Source organism: Epinephelus moara, chromosome 2 (assembly GCF_006386435.1).
Source record: "Epinephelus moara isolate mb chromosome 2, YSFRI_EMoa_1.0, whole genome shotgun sequence".
NCBI lineage: Eukaryota > Metazoa > Chordata > Actinopteri > Perciformes > Serranidae > Epinephelus > Epinephelus moara.
The window spans coordinates 8,093,503-8,112,985 of NC_065507.1; the positions used below are offsets into that span (position 1 = coordinate 8,093,503).

Sequence of the window (19,483 nt, forward strand, 5' to 3'; positions counted from 1 at the left end):
GCTTTAGTCTTGTTTAATTTCTGAGTGAGAATTCTTTTGCCATTTTTACCACCTTTAGAGAATTTCTTGTGCAGAAACTAGAACCAGGGTTTAAAATGAACCTTTTAGTCCGCTTGCCACTGTGGCTGCTGGATTCCAAAATCCACCAGCAACTCAATAGATCACTGTTGGTTTCTATTTTTTTTTGGCTGGTGACTGAAGCAAATCTAGCAGCCACTTGCATATTTTACAAGCATTTGGTTGGCAGCTGGTCCTAATTTCCAACCCTGACTATCAACATGTCAAACCATAATAAGTGTGTGGTTTTTGTGCGTAACTGTGTTTGAGAAACCATGTTAACAATCTAAGATGATATTCCATCAACAGTTTTTTATTATCATTCCGATCACCTGTGACTTGCACAGCAAAACACAGTTTCCAACTTCACTCCAAGCGCTCCTTTCCATTAAAAAATTAGAGCTCTTTAATACATTCTTAAAAACACTTTGTATGAATCATTAAACACAGTTGGTATAGATATCTGTACAGCAGGCACACATTGTGTATATATTACACTTCTTAAAAAAATACATATACAAATCCCACACTTGAAAATCCCACTTCAAGTTTTCATCAGTAGTTGGTTGATAAACCCGCAGATAATGACGCCAGACTTAAAATCACCTCAGAAAATAAATCTTATTTTGAAAAATACGTCAGTATTCTCTTAAAACCTCACATATGAGGGCAAATTCTTTCATGGAAGACCTTACATATTACAAGCACACCCACTCATGTCACAACACACACACTCAGGGGGGCAGAAGATCGCACACACACACACACTCTCACTCACAGCAGATTCCTACCGTCCAGTAGTGCACATCATATTCTTATCATACCTTATGGTTTAATGACCCCACAGGTGTCAGTAAAGTGTACCCCATTAATCTGTAAGCTCAGTTCTTTCACATTTACACGCAGACAAGCCTGTTTACACACTTTCACGCATGCAAACATGCAATCATACTGCAACATTTAAACATTTTCGGTCCCAAACCTAATCCTGGTGGGAACTAAAACCCCCGGACTAATACAATTTCCTCACTTTGGAGATTTTTCCTCATTTTCTCGTAAACTTTCTTTATGAGGACATTTGTTCGAGGGACCAGTGAACAAGAACTCACACACACACCACATGTACCGTCACAACATAAATTATCATAAAAGGCCACGTTTGGGGAATGCAGACATGGACAAAGAGTCCACTCTTCAGTCAAGTCCATCTGCAGACTACACTGTGACCCCCCCACCACCACAGATAATGCCTGGTTCACACTACACGACATGAACCCTGATTTTCCACTCGCCGAAGGTTTTTGGAGCTCCCTGACAAAAGCCCCAGAGAAGAAGCGAGGTTGTGAGTCGACCTGCGCATCACGCACACTCACCTGGGAATCCTCATGGTGACAGATCTTGTAGTGTGTGACTCCCTGTAGTATGAAAACTACGGCTCCAAGACAGTTAGTTATGTAGTGTGAACAGTACCGCGATCTGACGACTATTAACGTCGTGCAGTGTGAACTGGAGACCAGGGAGGAGAGGGTGGAAGCCTGAGACGTCCCATGAGATCAGACAGCGAAAGGTTTAAGACCCATCATCTGGCTCAGTGCTATGTTGTCAGCCGCTCTCCACTTAAAAGCGGCACTTTGGCCTTGGAGTCCAACACTGCATGCAACTCCACCCCAGAGTCCTGCTCCTCTTCGTCCACATCCTCCTCCTCCTCCTCCTCTACCAGCGCCTCCTCCACTCCTCTCCCTCTGCGGCCTTTCCTGGCCCGGTGACCTCCCCGTCTCCTGCGCAGGCAGAGGAGGCCCCTGAGGTCCAGGTTGGCCAGAGTGACCTCCAGTGTGTAGTAGAGGGACCAGAAAAGAGCGAAGCAGCCCAGCAACAGCAGGAACTGGAGGGGAGGACAAGGAGAGAGGTAGAGGAGGTAAATAACAACAGCGTGTGTGAATGGGTGAATGTGACAGGTAGTATGAAAACACTTCGAGTGGTCGGAAAACCAAAAAAGGCGGCCAAGTCCTATTTCTTGCTAGCTGATGTCCCTCCTACTTTTCCACAGATCCAATAATGATATCTAGTTTAAGGCTTCAAATGAGAGGTTATGGTTATATGGACAAATATAAATATCTAGGATTTAGGTCTGCTAGTCCTCGTGACACAGAAATGGTTTGAATGCAGCCTGAGATGAAGTGTGAGGCTAAGCTCAGGACGCATAGGCCCTAAATAGATAAAAGGGGAAATGCATAAAAGATATTGTATATTTCAGAAACCGCTCCTATAAACTGGTCAGACGTGTCTATTGTCAGGAAAACAAGCCCTCACTTAAGAAATCCTCTAATGTGGATTTAAATGTGGAGCAGGGAGCATTCTGGTTTCAATATACAATATATGAGACAAGAGAAAGGTTAAAGAGAGACAGACAGACATGGTAAACATGTATGGTGTTGGATAGTTTACCTTGAGGCTGTTGGAGGTGAAGGGGCTGACGATCTCTGGAGGGATGTCCAGACCTGGAGGGCAGGGCAGAGAGAAATTGCTGTCCAGATACTTGCCACTCATCGCCTCCTCCAACAGCCTGTCAATCAACGCACAGCCAGTTAACATGCAGAATATCTTTCTAGCTTTTATGTCAGTTAAAACACTGAGTCAGTCATTATCACTGCATTCAGCAGCCACACATTTGGGGCGGATTTCCTCACCTCTGTGTTGTGGATTTTGTTCTCATTTCTCTGTTTTTACAACATAACATGTAGCACATGTATACTCATTCACTCACGTCACTACTGACTTTACAGATTCATCCCATCTACAGTATCCATTTGCATTTGTTGGTGATTTTTGTGGCAAATAAAAGACTTTATTAGTTAGTGTAATGTGTGTCTCCTGTTTCATATGAGTAAAGGAAATCTACGCTAGGCTAATTAATACAATGTAAATGCCAACGGCTTGATGCTAATAACGTTAGCATATTATATTTGTTCGGAAAATGTGTTTAGTCTACGACAGCTATTTTGTTGGTGAACCTTGAGCTAAATTTTGTAATGCTTCCTATATTAAATGTTGCTGTTGTCCCTGGTTTTATAGGAGTAGAGGAAAAGTCTGCTAGCCGCTAGGCTTATTTATACAATGTAAAATACCATAAACTTGTGCTAATGACATTAGCATGTTGTATTTGTGGAAAAGTATGTCCAGATAAAGACAAGTGTTTTGTCTGTGAATGCTGTGAGTTATAGTGAAGCTGATTTGTGTACTTGTGTTTGAAATTGTCGCGATTAAAAGCCATGTTTTTTAATCGACTAAACTTTGCAGCACTTCACAGAAACCCCGCCCCCAACTAGTGTTTTGAAGGTGTCACTGCAGAGTGACACAGACACACTCACAACGGCATAGGCTCTACATAGAGCTGACGCACAAGTATGTTTGTTTGATCGGCTCTGAAGACAGAAAACAGAGCAACAGCAGAGGGGCTGTTACAAAAATAGTTGTCACAAGTAAATAAAATGGGAATGAAAACAACACAGCTCCAAGGAAGGAAACCACAAGCAATCAACAACAGAGACAATCTCAGTGCTGTCCTGATGGCAGCATGAAAAGCCTGCGAGGTCTTACCTCTGTCTGTCCTTGACCTCGCTGAAGGTCATAGAGGAACCATACAGGGTCAACTGCCACTGCTTCAACATTCCCACAGCTGCACACTGCTCAAGTGCCGGCTCCTCTGCAGGAACAGAGAGAAGGGTCAGTGTGGGCAGGAGAGGTACTCTACATGTCAAAGACGACTATACAAGAGACAGATATGTGAGTGCTCATGACTCCCACTCCTGCAAAGACATTCCCGTGCCTTTGCTGACGATATCTGTCACTTGTGTCAGTGCGTGAGCAGAGTCTTACTGTGGTCCGATATCTTGAGGGTGTACTGGCCTTCAGCTTTCTCTCCCCAGCAGCGCACCGTGGAGAAAGTCCAGTCCTGGTAGCCTGCAGGGTCTCTGTGTGCAAAGAGACTGCTTAGTTACACTGCAATCTAAAACATTTTCATGTGACTATATTTCATCTGAGGTGCTGTTATATCTGACGACTGCTAATTTGCTTTGCATCTAAAACACTTAATTCTCCTATACTCAGTAAATTAAGACATTGATTTACTTTTTTTGCTTTTGAACACATTTTATACATGTCTTACTGTTCTTAAAACAAAACCAATGCCTGGGTTTGTACCTGTCGATGGCCCGGCGTGCCCCGATGACTGACGTCATACCGCTAGGGCAGACCAACACAACCTCTAGGTTGCCACGGCAAGGGTGGGTTATCGTCACAGTAACAGCCACGTGCTCCAGTGTCTCCATTCCAGACTGTCTCAGGTCTGCAGCAGAGACTGAGGGAGAAGAGGGAGCATCTTAGTGTTTGAGTGTGCATGCAAGTGTGTGTGTGTGTGTGACAATATTCTGCGCTAAAAAGAACAGTTATGTGCCCATATGTGCAAAAATGTTATCCTTCATTAAAACAAATTAAAATGTCAACATGATTAGGAAGATGTGAAAACATAATTCTGCAGTCTACTTGAATAATTCAACATGGTTTCTGCAGAGTTGAATTTAAGACCTTTTTAATAGTGCATAGAAGACATTTTAATACCAATCACACTGGCCACAGTGTGAAAAGTATGACAGAAAATCTGTGGGGACGATGTGGCCTGGAATGATTTACTTCTTTATAACTTTACATATCACTTCCTGAAAGAGTCTAGCATAAGATGCATGGATGGATTAACTAATAAATAAATATTAATGAATTCAAATTCATTTAAGTATTTGCTGAAATAACTTTTGCCAAATATGAGATGATGAGCTCCCTAGCCACAGTAGCTAGCAGTATTAGGGCTGTGATGAGAACTGCATCACCGCAATACTGCGGTCATGTGACACTACCGCCATTTTTTTGTTGCTGGAGTCAATATGATAGATTAATTGAAAAATGCACTACGTTGGCTCTCATGCAGCTGCCTGCATCTGTCTGCTGTCACCGCTCTGTAGCCTCACTCAACGTCCCCATAATAGCAGTTACTGGAACTGCAACGAGAAGAAGAGTGAGATGGCGTCTGGATGCGGGCAAGAGATTGTACCAGATTATCACAGGTTATGAATTATACAGGAGCATCCATGATGTACAAACTAGAGATGCAGGATATATATCAAGCTAATAAATTATCGATCAATAATGGGACATTTTTACAATTATGTATTTTCTGATTATTAAAATTAAAGCAGATAAATAGCGCTGATAACACAAAGGAAGACCGATACACCAGAGAATTACACAGTAACACTGGGCTTCATAATTTCCCTCACTCTTACTGTTAACTATAAATGTAATACTTATTAAAACTCATTTTACGTTCACATCCCTGTATTTATCAAGTTGATCTGTAGTGTAAGGTTATAAGGGGGTAGGGGCGTTGAGTGTAGGCCATTTGATAATACCCCAGAAAGTCTCCCTCTTTTTCACAGCCTAATGTTGGCAGGTATGGAAGAGTCGGAGCTGTTCTTTGTTTTTGTTGTGTTTATAGTGATGTCAGTTAGATTTGAGTCAAAGCTATGGGATATTAAATCATCCATATTTTCCCACTAAATCTCAGCCTTTCTTAGCCCCAGGTGTGCATGAACTACAGGTTACACACTTCTTTTTAAGATACAAAAATATGATGTTTATCTTATCAGTTATCAGCCATGAGAAGCAGGTAATTATCGGTATTGGTTGAAAAAAATCATGCAAGCCTGAGATAGTTGCACGCCGGGAAAAAAATTGCAATTAAAACTAATTCTTTGTAAATTCAATCCTCCATCAGATTCTGGATGTTTCTTCACCACTTTCTCCCCGTGAAATATCAGTCAGTCCCACTGACCACCTCCCGCCCTCCGGCTGCAAGTGTCTAGTAATTTCCTGGTATTTCCTGGGCTCTGACTACTAATGAGCCGTGGTGCTCTCTGACCATGTAGGGCTACACACATCCTCGGGCCAGGGAGGGACGCAAAGGGATGGGGGAGCGAGAAGTGTAAACAGAGGTGTGGAAGGAAAGACAGAGAGCCGGGGGGACAGATGTAGAGAGAGACAGGGAGGGGAGTGACGGTCAAGTGGAGAATTGGCACTGAGAGGGCGAGTACAGGGGGTGTGTAGATGCTGAGAGTGGAAGGGCAAGAGAAAGGACAAAGGGCACTAAGAAAATATTATTGCGGGGAAAGAGGACATAAAGGACAGAAATTGAGGTAGAGAAGTGGACAGAGAAGGATTTAGAGGGGATGCATCTCTAACACTGATTCTGTGCCACGGAAAATTCCACTGTACTGGTATGTGGGGACTTTATATGAATGTCAAAAGCTGACACTTCTGATTTAAACTCATGTATTTGTATCAATAATATACTCCAAACGGGGATAAGAGGATAAGAACATACTTTGGGGAAATGTGTGGGAAAATACTGTCTGCGTCTCTAAGAACCAAAACGTTTTACTAATTCATTTTAAGATCCGTAACAGAGTTTTCTAGACCCTGCATGAGACAAGTACACAGTCCAAGTTGTTATATGTGCCAACTGGAAACCAATAAAGACATGATGTGGAAGTGTCACCCTGTTTTGGGGAAGAGTATTAAAAGTTTTGTCCGAGTTGACAGGCCAAGGCTTGATACAGAACCAGACTTTGCTACTACTGCTACTTTTGCTCGTAAGCCTTGAGTCCTGGCTTTCATGTGGATGCCACTTGATGCACTCCACTAACCCAAACACAGCTGCAAAATAAGTACACACCCTTCATCGTTATGGCACTTACTGATGGCAGTGGGCCCCCAGCAGGAAAATTCACCATGCCGCACCACAAAAACTGCTAAGGAATGGCATGAGGAAAGTGACACACAGATCAATGTGTCAACCTGGCATCCAAATTCTCCAGATCCCAATCTGATCCGAGTACTCATGGTATGAGCCGGTATCCCAGAGGTACCCCTGATCCAGAGTCGGGCCTCCTTCTCCTTGGATTGGACATGGTTCTGGCTTGTAGAGGCACAGACATAGGACCTCTGGGGGTGTCTTGTGGTGTCTGGCACCAGGGCGTCAGTGGAGGATCCTTTGAGTGTCCTTTGAGATTGTGAGGTGGGGTGCCAAGCATGTCCCACAGATGCTCGATCAGATTAGGATGTGGGGAATTTGGAGACCAGGTCGATGCCTTGAGCGCTTTGTCACATTCCTTGAGCCATTCCTGAAGTAGTTTTTTTGGCACTTTTGTCGGGGAGTGCCGTTGCCATGAGGGGGATACTTGGTATGCAACAGTGTTTGCGTGGATTGTGCAGGTCAACTGGACCCAAAGGATCTCAGCTGAACACTGCATTGTAACAAAATGATCAGTGCTATTCACCTATCTGTTTGCAGTTTTAATGTTTTAGCTGATCGTGTAGATATTAATAGATATGACAGTGGTACATATTCAAGTCTTTGCACACCCATACACCCATACTGCCCACAGTAAACTGAGTAAAGTATAATGTGCAGTGTTCCTCTGTTCATGGTATTTGCATTTTTTATTTGCATTGCTGCATATGACCACATTTCTACAGAGGAGGATTTTGCCTCTTTTTGGAATGGGCGCAGATTTATGAGGGTGGGCCGCTCCAATAAACTCTATGTGATCATAAACTTTGAGCATGCATTGACGAAAATGAATGGAGAGATTAGGAACTCATTGTAGCTGTACATTTTGTCCTCTCTTGTGAGTTCTTGCCCCTTTTTCAGAACCATTTTTAATCACAATCTTTCTCTGTACTTAACTTCAGAAAAATCCACAGATCCACTGACATGACCAACGAGCAACAACTGCTGCACATTTTCATAAGTGAACCCACTCCCTGCTGCGGTGGACTGACAGTACCACAGGGACGTGACTGGTTTTATTATTAGGACGTAGCCAGTCACTGTGTGCATATTCATAAACACACAGACACACATTCGTAGCGACTGTGTTCACATGGGAATACATTAGCTGATAAGGCAGCCAAAACACATAGAAACTACAACAACAAACACTGCTGAGTACTGTGACAGGCAGACCTGAACTCTGTCACCGACAAAAAGCATTTGTCAGCCATTTGACCGAGACTGAACAGAGGATTAAAAGGCAACATGTGCATTACAGTAGTTTGACTAAATTTCACTTTGTGAGTCTGCCCTGTAACTGTCAGCAACTGTTTGCTTTGTCCTTAATAAAGTCCTGTTGCATGAGACTACACACACACACACACACACACACACACTCCTGACTGTGGCAAGGCCATAAAAGAGGGAAGATACAGATTGAATGAGGAGAGGAAAAGAGACGAGGGAGAAGGAAAAGTTTGTGCTAGAATGAGGTCACTGTGAGCATGTGTGAAAGTGTGTGTGTGGGAGAGAGAGACAGATCACATACACACACTGTGGAATATGACAGAATCGGAGCTGTGAGAAGTGAATAAAGGAACAACATCTACTGAGAGGACTTATAAAATACAAAGACAGATTAGGAACAAAAAAAAAAAGAAATTGCAGCAATCAGGACAAATCTCTCTCAGTATTTCAATGTGGACGCAGGAACTCACAATCAAGAGAACATTGCCTAATATGGAAAGGCAGACTGACTCAGGAGCAGGGAGGGAGGGAGGGAGGGAGGGAGGGAGTCAGCTGCATAGTACAGTGTGTAAACTCGACAAGCAGATGTCCAGTACAGAGCAGAGAGTTGGAGAGGAGCAGACAGGGTTACCTTTCCAGGTGTGGATCAGCTCGTCGGGATAAGCTGCGATGGACACTTCCTCCTTTATTACTGAGCTCTGATAGGACACGAGAAACGGCACTGACTCCCACACCTGAGAGAGCACAGAGAAAACTCAGAGCTCTGGTGTTATAAAATCATGTTTATAATTACTTCGACAAAGAACAGACACAATACATTATTTAAATATAGCTTGCAGCCCTGCTCGTGTGCATGTATGGATGTACCTTGGCAGCATTGACGAGTCTCCATGCATTGAGCACACCAAAGCCGTGCTGGTGGCTGTGGTAGAAACCTGCTCCGTTCTTCCTCCAGTCTGCATTGGTGTCACACTGTTAGAACAAATACAAATAACACACGGCTAAGTTTACTTTTTTGTTTTTATTAAGTAAAGTCATTTTGTTTCTTTTCATCAAAAAGGATCTTTTCAAAGGTTTTCTAACCCGTGGCAAACTTGTTCCACCACATGAACACAGCCTCCCTGTTTCATTCATTAAACGACCTTCTTGAAGAGGTCAGTGTTACAATATTTGGGCATATCCAAAAACCTTGATATCCAAGTCTTTCATAGTGTTTGAAAGCAGGCGTGTTTCTGGTTTGTGTAGGTCTCTATGACAACTCATAGAGCTGACCTTAAACCATGGATTTTAATAATATCTAGATACCGGATGTCAAGTTGGCGTCCATTCATTCCAGTGGAGTTGCTTGTCTGGCGCATACACCAAAAACGTTTTCTATCGTCTGGGGTTCCTTTCGCGGTATGCGGCCCACTCAATATGTGCAGTAGTGTTTCTTCCACTGGCCCCGCCCGCAAGTTCCTGCTCGGCTCATAGACTTTACACTGTGATGAAGTCATGGATTTTTTAATCGCTTTTCTCAGCTTGAAGAAAGTTGTACATATAAACCACCATGTCAACAGTTTACAGATGTCTTTTACAGTGGTGACCTAGGGGAACAACACTTTCTGTACTACTGGGGATTTTTGCGCAGCAATACCGCGAGTGGCCACTGGGAAAAGTTTGCTGCAAGGGCAAGTGGCTTTCCTGGGGGCCTGCTGAAACCAGGCAAGAGACTTTGTCGCAAACTGTAATAAAACCCCCAGTTGAGACACATATTCTGTGTGGGCTGCCAGATAATGCTATTAAAACTCAAACAATACTGTGTCTTAATTAGGGACCTACAACCTACCTGCAACTAACGATTATTTTCATTGTCGATTAATCTGTCGATTATTTCTTCGATTAGTCGACTAATTATTTTATCGAAAAATGTGTTTAAATGCTGAAAAATGTCGGTCTGTCTCTCCCAAACCCCAAAATTATGTCATCTAATGTCTTGTTTCGTACTCACGCCAAAGGGTTTTAGTTCACCGTCATCGGAGAGTGTGTAAAGCTGCCAATATGTGAACGTAAGAAGCTGCAGTAAGAGTATTTCGAGGTACTTTTATAGTACTTTTCTATTAAATATGACTCAAACCGATTAGTCGACTACTAAAATAGTCACTGATTATTTTAATAGTCGATTAGTCATCGATTAGTCGACTAATCGTTGCAGCCCTAGTCTTAATCGGAAAACGCTAAATTCCATAAAAAAGGCCTTTTTCGGAATATCCAAATGGAATATGCTGTTTGCATGACCTTTATCGAATGCAGAATATTGTCATATGTGGAATGGCAGTAGAATATTAGTGTGCATATGAGCATACCAACTGTTTTCCCGCACAGTTGTGACACAAGTATCCAGGTGACTCAAGTATCTACAAAGGCCTGTATACTAATGGACGCCACAAGATATTTCATCAGGCCTACCTTGGTGGCTGTATAGGTGATGATGTGCTGAATGTCCCTCCAGCTGAGACAGGGACGGACCTGCAGCATGAGGGCCACCATTCCTGCCGCCAGCGGGGCAGCAGCAGAGGTACCGGTGTGGCCATCCGTACAGCCGGTGCCCTTCTGCATGAACCAGTCTGACGTCACCTGCAGAAACAGATGGATGGGCTGATTGAAGATACAGCAGTGGAGATTCACGCACAGTACAAACACAGCAAGGGTGGTAACAGCTCTGGCAGGAGACCAAGTGGCACTCACATATGCAAATATACTTTAACAGATGAGTGAATACAATCAGAGTGAACACAAACTGCCCTTGAACATGAGGGTTCTCAACCTGAACTAACAACTAGCAGAGAGCACTTCATCGGGCGCCAGAGGCATCCTCGCCAACCGACATATTTACTGCAGGTGGACAGAGTTCAGCTCTGTTTGTGTACACTTAATGGAGTACATGAGGACTGTATGACAGGGGTTTAAAGCCCTGGGGAGGTCCAGCTTTTTAAGAGATGAAAGGATGAAAGAAAAAAAACACATTGTACAAACTAAAATGAAGAGTAGTAAAGTAAAAATGTATATACACAGAGGATGGAAATGTAGAGGAGTTTGAAATCCTAACAGATAGTGGTTGACCGAAATGGAGAGAGGGGTGGACGGATTTATGGAGGAGATTAACTTTATGAGCAAAAAAGGACGGCTATAATATTGTTTTACGGGTTTGTCTCTCATCACTACAGGTATGGACAGTAAAATCTGCTTATATGCACGGCACACAAGTTCAAACATGTCTCATACGTCTTCCATTGTAAACCACCCGCTGATACACACATTAGTGACAGCCTGTCTGACAGAAGGACCACAAAGATGTGGGCTGAGGAATTCCCAGCCCACATGCAAACATGTGGGCCTTTTCCAACAGCTGTTCAGGTCATGTAGAAGGCTTTGAACTATTACGCAGAGTTGTGCATGTTCATCCAGAGCAGCTGTCTGTGTGGTGAGTATACAAGCATCATTAGCAGGCAAGTTCTGCATCTTAACAAGCTACATGTTTGTGTTTATAATTTCCATATGTCGCCTTGTAATTAATTAGAGACACTGAATCCCAAATTCCCAAAGCTATTAATTAGGGCTTACATAATCAAGCATCACCGACAAATCAGTCTCGAGAATAACACCAAGTTTGACGGGAGAATCTGAATGAAGCTGCCATCAGCTGATTTTTCAAAAGCTGATCAGGGAACTTCAAATTCTGTGACTTTTCCAGGCTTTACAGAACACTGTGATAAAATGGATTTGTGAGGGCAGCTGTTCTTGGGAGACTCTAAACGTGTTCCTCAGAATATTACACCAACGGGCGGTGTGTGGTGAGCACTTGGCCTGTGAGTACACTGTGGTCAGTGGTGGATGAGCCATCTCCAGAGAGAGCCAAGCCCTGCAAAGCTGTTCTCCCCCAGGCGATGACATCCAGGGGCCAAACTGTGTTGTCATGGAGACGCCCACAAACAGTGGCAAATAGAGTTCAGTGGCTTCGAAGGGCCCTTACTCTTGTCATTGTCCGTCATTGTTTCAGATGAAAATAGTCTCTGCTTCTCCTCATGTGGAGCTGCTCCTTCACAAGCTTCCAAACATTTCTTACAATCACTTAATCTATAAGTTTTTAAACCACATTGAAATTTATAACCACCACTAGCTCCATGTTCAGATGAAACATGTTTGGACAGTTTGCATCGTCAGCGCTACAGAGAGCAGAAGTCATGACATCACATCCTGGCTAGCCTCTGTTCCACTAGCCTCTGTACCTTGCAGTGCAAGGTCCATATTCTAAGAAAAATCAGCAGCCCAAATTAAACGATCTCTGGTTTGATAAACAGTTTCCCGCCATTGTGACGATTACACTGTTAGACAGGCAGTCAAATTGGGTCTGGGTCAACCGTGTGCGGTTTTAGACAAACTGGAACCAAACTAAGACCCTTCTTTTCAGGCGGTCTCGGTCCAGTAGTGTAGTCTCTACTCAAATATATTTACAGCTTTTAAACCAGCCTAAAATAACCAAACCAAACAGTCATCTTTTTTGTGTATGTGTTTTTGTGTGTTCCGATAAGACTTACAATGTTCCTCATCTTGCTCCCCCCGCTGCTGAAAGTGACAGCCAGCATGGACGCACACTCTTCAGCGTAGAAGGGCATCCTACCTTTCTCATCGACCGCTCCTGCAAAAGACACGTATAATGATTATTTATGGCCCGACACACACACACACACGTGTCCACACCCCGAACACGTGTGTACACTCACCGACCTGAGAGCCTCTGTGTCTTACCGATTGTGATGGTGTAGATGGAGTTGGCGTAGCCGTCATAGTTGCAGTTGTCATCGTATTGACCTCCGTTGCCACTGGCAACCACAAAGATGCTGCCAAAGCCATGTCTGCCTGCAATCACCCCGTGCTGCAGAGCCGCCTGTGGGTGAAAACAAATTCATGCTGTAATAAGAAGATAAGACTCCACTTTGTGTACTTGTTGTTTTCCTCCATGCCTAGTCCTCTGTAATGTATCTGTTGCAGTGTACTGCCCCCTGCAGGACAAAGTCACAAATCCAACTGTCTTTCTCTTACCTTGCCCAGGGGATGGGGTCCATCCACAGTGTGTCCATCATCATCTGGACCCCAACTAGAGGAGACAAGAGTCTAAATCAGAATCCAAGCAAAACTTTCACAACATGGCATTTTGACATAGTAAAATATGACACTAAATTACACAGAAAACACCAACATTAAACTGCAAAAGGTTTGTGAAATGACACATGCACACATACACATCTGTGATAACCAACTGTGAATGATAAATAAAAAAAATCAAATAATAAAAGCCACCAGAGAGACGTGTTTGTTACCTGCAGCTGTAGATGTCGTTGACCTGGTAGTGCTTGTTGAAGGCTATGGCCTCCAGGCTGTCTGTCAGCGGACCGTCCAGGACTCTAATACCTGAGCAGTAACAACAAGTGAGAGCTATTTCACTACATGCATTCACCCCTCTCAGCGGCTCTTAACACTGAGACATCCTAGTTTGAAATTCTAAATTGTCCGTACCTGCGACCTTGCTGCCGTAGGCCACCCCCACGGCACAGAAGCTGTTGTTGGGAACGGCCGCGATCTCTCCGGCACATCGCGTCCCGTGGTGGTTGTCGCTGTGGACATCTGGGTGAGGCATGGGGTCGGGGTCGTTGGAGTTCAGGTCGTAACTGCCCTCTGGACTCTGAGAGGGTTGAAAAATTATTAATGGAAAATGAGTGTCTGGTTTACACTCTGCTACTACTATGAAAAACTAACACATTCACTGAGCTCATAACTCGCACTGAATTAGTTTATGTGCCGTTAACTTTATGGCTCTCTTCTTTTTTCCTGGTTGTTTCTGCCATAAACTGTAGACTGTTTTTACAGTGTCAAACTCTGCCTCCTCTTTGCTGTGAGTGACATGTCTTTAGTTTAGAAGTCTCCTCTACTCTAGTTAGTGCACAGATGTGCTCTTAAAGTAAAGGCAGGTCTTGCAAGTGCTTCATCTTGACTATCAGGTAAAAAGGCACTTGCAGATTGGGAATAGTGGTGAGTACAGTCTTGCTGGCAAACATCTAAATGGCTTCTTTGCTTATTGTTCTCACAAAGTTCAGTGATAACAGCAGGACACACCATTCTAAAGTAAAGGAATACTTCACCCCCCCAAAATGACCATTTGTGTATCAATTGCTCATCACGTGTTATGCTGAATTGATAAAGGAAGGTTTATTTTCCTCACATGCCTCCATGGTGAACAAAGAATCCAAAAAGCGAGAAAATTCTTGATGAAGTGAAGTCATGGGTGACTGCGTTTCACAACTGCAAAACATCTGGTAACAGACTCCCATGCAACTCCTTTAGTATAATCAGCATATGGTGCTGAGTCATATGCTCAGCACCTCCCAAACAGACAGCAATTTCCAATAAGGAACTAAACGTAAAGTGAAACTTAATCTATGCTCTCTTCACAGCCAGACTCCATTGGCAAATACAGTAATTTTACCTCACTGAACACAGGAGCAGCTGGTCTACGGCTGCCTCGATCAGTTAGTTTGTTTGTGTTATTGTTTGACTTTTACATTTTAAAAGGATTCGTTCGGACCCCCCAGTGTCACACAGAACAGCAAACAAACTGCTGATTAAGGCAGTGGCAGACCAGCAGCTCTTGTGTTCAGCGAGGTAAAATTACTGTTTTTGTCGATGGAGTCTGGCTTTGAAGGGAGCATAGATTAAGTTTCACTTTGCGTTTAGTTCCTTGTTGGAAAAGGTGGTCTTTTTGGGAAGTACTGAGTGTAATAAATGAGACTTGGATTATGTGAAAGCTAGTATATAGTTCCATCCATCCCAAATATCTCTCTCCCCAGCAACGCTTTCCAGCTCTGCCTGGGGGACCCCAAGGCGTTCCAAGGCCAAATGAGATACGTAATCCCTCCAGCGTGTCCTGGGTCTGCCCCAGGGCCTCCTACCAGTGACACATGCCTGAAACTCCTCTAACAGGAGGCGCAGCGGATCTACTCTGAGCTCCCTACGGATGTCTGAGCTCCTTACCCTATCTCTAAGGCTGAGCCTAGCCACCCCTAAGAGGAAACTCATTTCGGCGGCTTGTATCCACGATCTCATCCTTTCGGTCACTACCCTGAGCTCATGACCATAGGTGAGGGTTGGGATGTAGATGGACCAGTAAATCCAAAGCTTCGCCACACCAAACTGCCAATCCATCTCATACTCCATTCTACCCTCACTCCTGAACAAGACCCCAAGATACTTGAACTTGGAGTATATAGAGTTTTGATATAATTTTGCTTTCTTGCTAAATGATAAAGAACATCCCAGGTTTTTGTGAAAGTTTTCTTCACAAATTTAACGTAACACAGGATGAGTAATTGATTTGGAATTTGATGTATTCTTTTACTTATGAGGAAATATTTACTATCCATTGATCAAAGAATAAAATAACTAAGTTCTGACTTACATAGTTGGGCTGGATGTCCTGGTGGGTGTGCTCCACCCCGTCGTCTACCACCACCACTGTGACCCCTTGGCCTGTGATGTTCCGCTCCCACACCCCTGTAACGTTGATGTCCATACCCTTTCTGAGGTAATTGTGCTGCAAGAACAAGGAGAGTAAGGAACAGATGAGGGAAAGTGGAAAATGAGAAACAGTACAGGATTTAAAATGCAAGTCATGGGTGTAAGATGAGATCATACTGTGAAGGAAATTTGAAGTGAGGGTGTCCAAAAGTGCAGGCTTCTCCTGCAGTGGCGCAAAGACTGGCCAAAGCATTCCTATGGAGTGTTTTCTTTAACTTGAAATACACTTTGGTTACCTGATGTACATTCTTTTACTCACCCACCCCTTACACCTAACTGGCATCCTTTCAATAGTTTGTTTTAAGATTTTTATACAGTTGTTTTATATTATTTTCCCAGCACTCATGCACAACAAGCTGCAACCTCAGGATGTAGGCCACCTCTCTTTTACCTTTTTTTACACTAACCCTAACCATCATGCACAACAAGATCCACTGGACTTATTCTAATGCCCTTGTTCACATGACCTATTGCTCTGCAGTCTAAGTAAGGTATTACAACAGAGTCTTCATCTGCAATGAAGACGTGGGAGAGTGGGGGAGAGACGTGAGGCAAAGACACTGCATGACTACCCCGCTCTGGAAGGGATTACAATCACTGACCAACACAGGTATTTGGTAAAACCGTTCCACCATTTCTTAAGTTATAAATTCTGTCCAAACACAGCTTAAGTCTTGGCCTGTGCCTGCTCTTAAATGCTCTCCCTGGCAGCCACGATGCACTGTCATTGACAATGTGAAAGGAAAAATCATGTTCTCATCTTTGACACCATTAAGTTAATTTTAGGCTCTAGTCTAAGGCAAGTCTGACTATTACACAATTAGTGAGTGAGCAAGATGGTAGCAAAGATACACAACAGTCTAGAATCTCACCAGGTGCCACTGTTCAGGGTAGTTGGGATCATTGAAGGCCATTGACCTCTTCGAACGGCTCAGCACTCTGTCCTGAGAGTACCACAAGACATGAGGGTGGGCGGCCAGGACGTCCCCAGGCTGGACACGCTTGCTCCAAACACCAGCCACAGACCCAGGCTTGTCAGAACACAGCAAGTAGTGGCCTTCAAGCTGTCCAATCTGGCCCTGGTTCCTCAGCCCAGCCTGCTCTGCTACCTAGGATGGGGAGAATACTGATGATTAAGTACAAATTAAACTGGGACAATACTTCTAAAAGCAGGCAACTTGTGTTTTTTTTTTCCCTGACCTTGGCAACTTTAAAACAGATTAGATGAAACGCTAATATTTCCTGCAGAGGAAGGAGGTTGTTGCAGAAAATAGCATACAAATTGGGAGCATAAAGCATGAAGCAGGAGAAGGATGTGTATGAAAATATATGGAAAACTAAAATTATGTAGGAAAACCAAATGCATCGTTCCCACAAGTCGTAGTCTCACAATCAGTACCAAGTAAACAAGTATTGTAGCCCTATTACCTTCTGTTTTATTTGGAAAAAGTCAGGACAGAGTAATGAGTTCCTGTGCTTTAGGAAAATTCAGTGACACCCTATAAATAGATTAAAATGTACATGTTGAAAGTGTTCATGAAGTACCGTACCCTGTTGGCTATAATATCCAGGTGCACAGTGCTCTGTTCACCAGGTTCTTCCTCATAATGTGGGCCAGAGCGGAGCCGGACAGCCCAGGACTGACCCAGGCCACAGGAGAGTGACGGCCAGGGTGATGGAGGAGAGGAGGAAGAAAAGGGGATCGATGGGGCAACAGCAGGCAAGAGGGTCAGGAGCAAGAGAGTGAAGGAGGTCAGAAAAAGAAGAAGCAGGAATGTAGGAAAATAGGACGTTGCCATGGCAACGGAGGGTGACACACAGGGTCAACCGGGCAAACCCTCCTCATCTGAACAGCAACCTAGATATATGAGACAAAGACAGACGGGGGAGAAAAGAAGATCTTGTTAGTTGTGAGGACAATGACAGCGGTTGCTCGTCATCTGTGTGTTGCATTCAGAGGCCACTTATTGAATTCACAGCATCGCACTAACTGGATGCCACTTCAGAGAGCTGTGACCGCAGCACATTTGATTAACACTCTGTGGTTACATCATTGTTCCTGCATGTGCGGCTGTGAAGAGGCTTTAACAGATGAATGCTATTCTATTAGCACTGTTCGGTTAGAAAATCAAATAACAGAACACAAGCAAATACCTCTGAGTTCAAGTGAAACGTGAACACGTCTCTTTATTCGCTAGCTACTATAGCCTTATTTTGACACAACAAGGTGGAGAATGCATGAAGCACACTTCAGCTATGATATTAATAGAGTGCCCTATGAAAAGTGTGGCTGGAACTTAAAGTGAGGCTGGTTTAACCTGTTAGGGGGCTTTACGTAATCTGCCACTCCCAGGCACAAAATACATGGCAAATTAAACGTGGCAACTAAATTATTTGTGCAAACACAACCAGTACACCTCTTGTGGAAGCTATTTGCCTGGCGATGAATTTAAACAAAGCTTCAATTTAGGATATGCACCATGTGAGCTTGAGGCCCCGAGGCATTTACCTGCTTTGGCCCCTTGGGCTTGACTATAGGGTAGTGTTAAATACTTTTTTAGTTAGCTATTTTACCTTAAATTCAAATGCACTGCATATAATAACATGAGCCAGACTCTGACACTCTGATCATGGACACTAAATGGAAAATAAATAAGATTACAATGAAGTCATCGACCTAGATGTCACCACTGTCAAGCCCACAGTTGGCTGGACTTAAACCACAGCCTACAAGTTTTCCTCAGTTACATTATCAGAGTTGGAAATTAACACCAGACACCAGCCAAATGCTGATAAAAGATGCAAGTGGCTTTGCTCACCAGCCAAAAAACAATGGTAATCTATAATGTGGCTTCTGCTTATTTAGTTAATTTCCAACCCTTGTGAACTGCATTATAAAAACGACCCAGCACATCCAACGCCCAACTTATCTCACTGTCCTCGAGCAACACACCGACTGGACCCCTGCCAGCTGCTTGGCTTAATACCTGTCTCACATTTTTTAAAACAATATACACCCATTACACAAACGTCAAATGTGTTATCAACAGATCCCTCTTCAAACACTTGACTGACGTTAACAGTAGCACAGATTTTAAAGACATCCAGCTACTGAAATTCAGTGTTCCTTTTGGGTGACAGATGGTGAAAACAGCTGATATGTGATCGAATATAAACCTGTTAGCTCCCTGGCTAAGCTAGCTCTCAATTTTGCTGATCGTTTAGTTTTTAGCCAGCAGGTCAGCTAGCTAGTTGGGCAGCTAGCTGAGGTTAGTCACTTAAAAGAAAGCGACTGTGTCACTCTACCGCCACAGCTTTGATGAATTCAATAAACCAGTATAAGAAACAGACAAAAAAATACACACAGTAAAGTCAAAACAACGTGGATAGGGACGCCAGTTTTATCCGAGGCTCGCTAACTAACGCTAACTATTTATTTATATCGCTGTTCTTTGGTGAAATACGCCAGTACGAATCAGCAGACATGTCGGTTTATCGCGATAACACAACAAGTTCTATCCTACCTTCCCACTTGAGTCGTTTTTCGTCTGTTTGTTCAGAAATTTATGTGTAACATTAAGCTTGTCATCTCATTTCCGCAATACACAACGCACGCACAGCCCGAATGTATTACGTCATAAAGTCGTTGCGTAGACGTCGTGCGTGCCACCTGATTGGTCCAGA

The 19,483-nt window shown here is 43.6% G+C and overlaps 1 protein-coding gene across 1 annotated transcript; it reads right to left on the bottom strand.

Annotated features, from left to right (window-relative positions):
- Positions 1-356: 356 nt before the first annotated feature.
- On the bottom strand, positions 357-19,428 carry pcsk7 (proprotein convertase subtilisin/kexin type 7). Its single transcript, XM_050070853.1, has 17 exons — positions 19,324-19,428; positions 17,350-17,657; positions 16,672-16,908; positions 15,681-15,815; positions 13,745-13,910; positions 13,549-13,639; positions 13,271-13,325; positions 12,977-13,115; positions 12,766-12,866; positions 10,637-10,804; positions 9,056-9,160; positions 8,820-8,922; positions 4,258-4,414; positions 3,934-4,028; positions 3,655-3,760; positions 2,503-2,620; positions 357-1,939 (listed from the first exon to the last, which is right to left on the bottom strand). The coding sequence occupies exons 2-17, from the start codon at positions 17,596-17,598 to the stop codon at positions 1,652-1,654; spliced, it is 2,313 nt and encodes a 770-aa protein (XP_049926810.1). The 5' UTR covers positions 17,599-17,657; positions 19,324-19,428; the 3' UTR covers positions 357-1,651.
- Between the last annotated feature and the right edge of the window lie 55 nt (positions 19,429-19,483).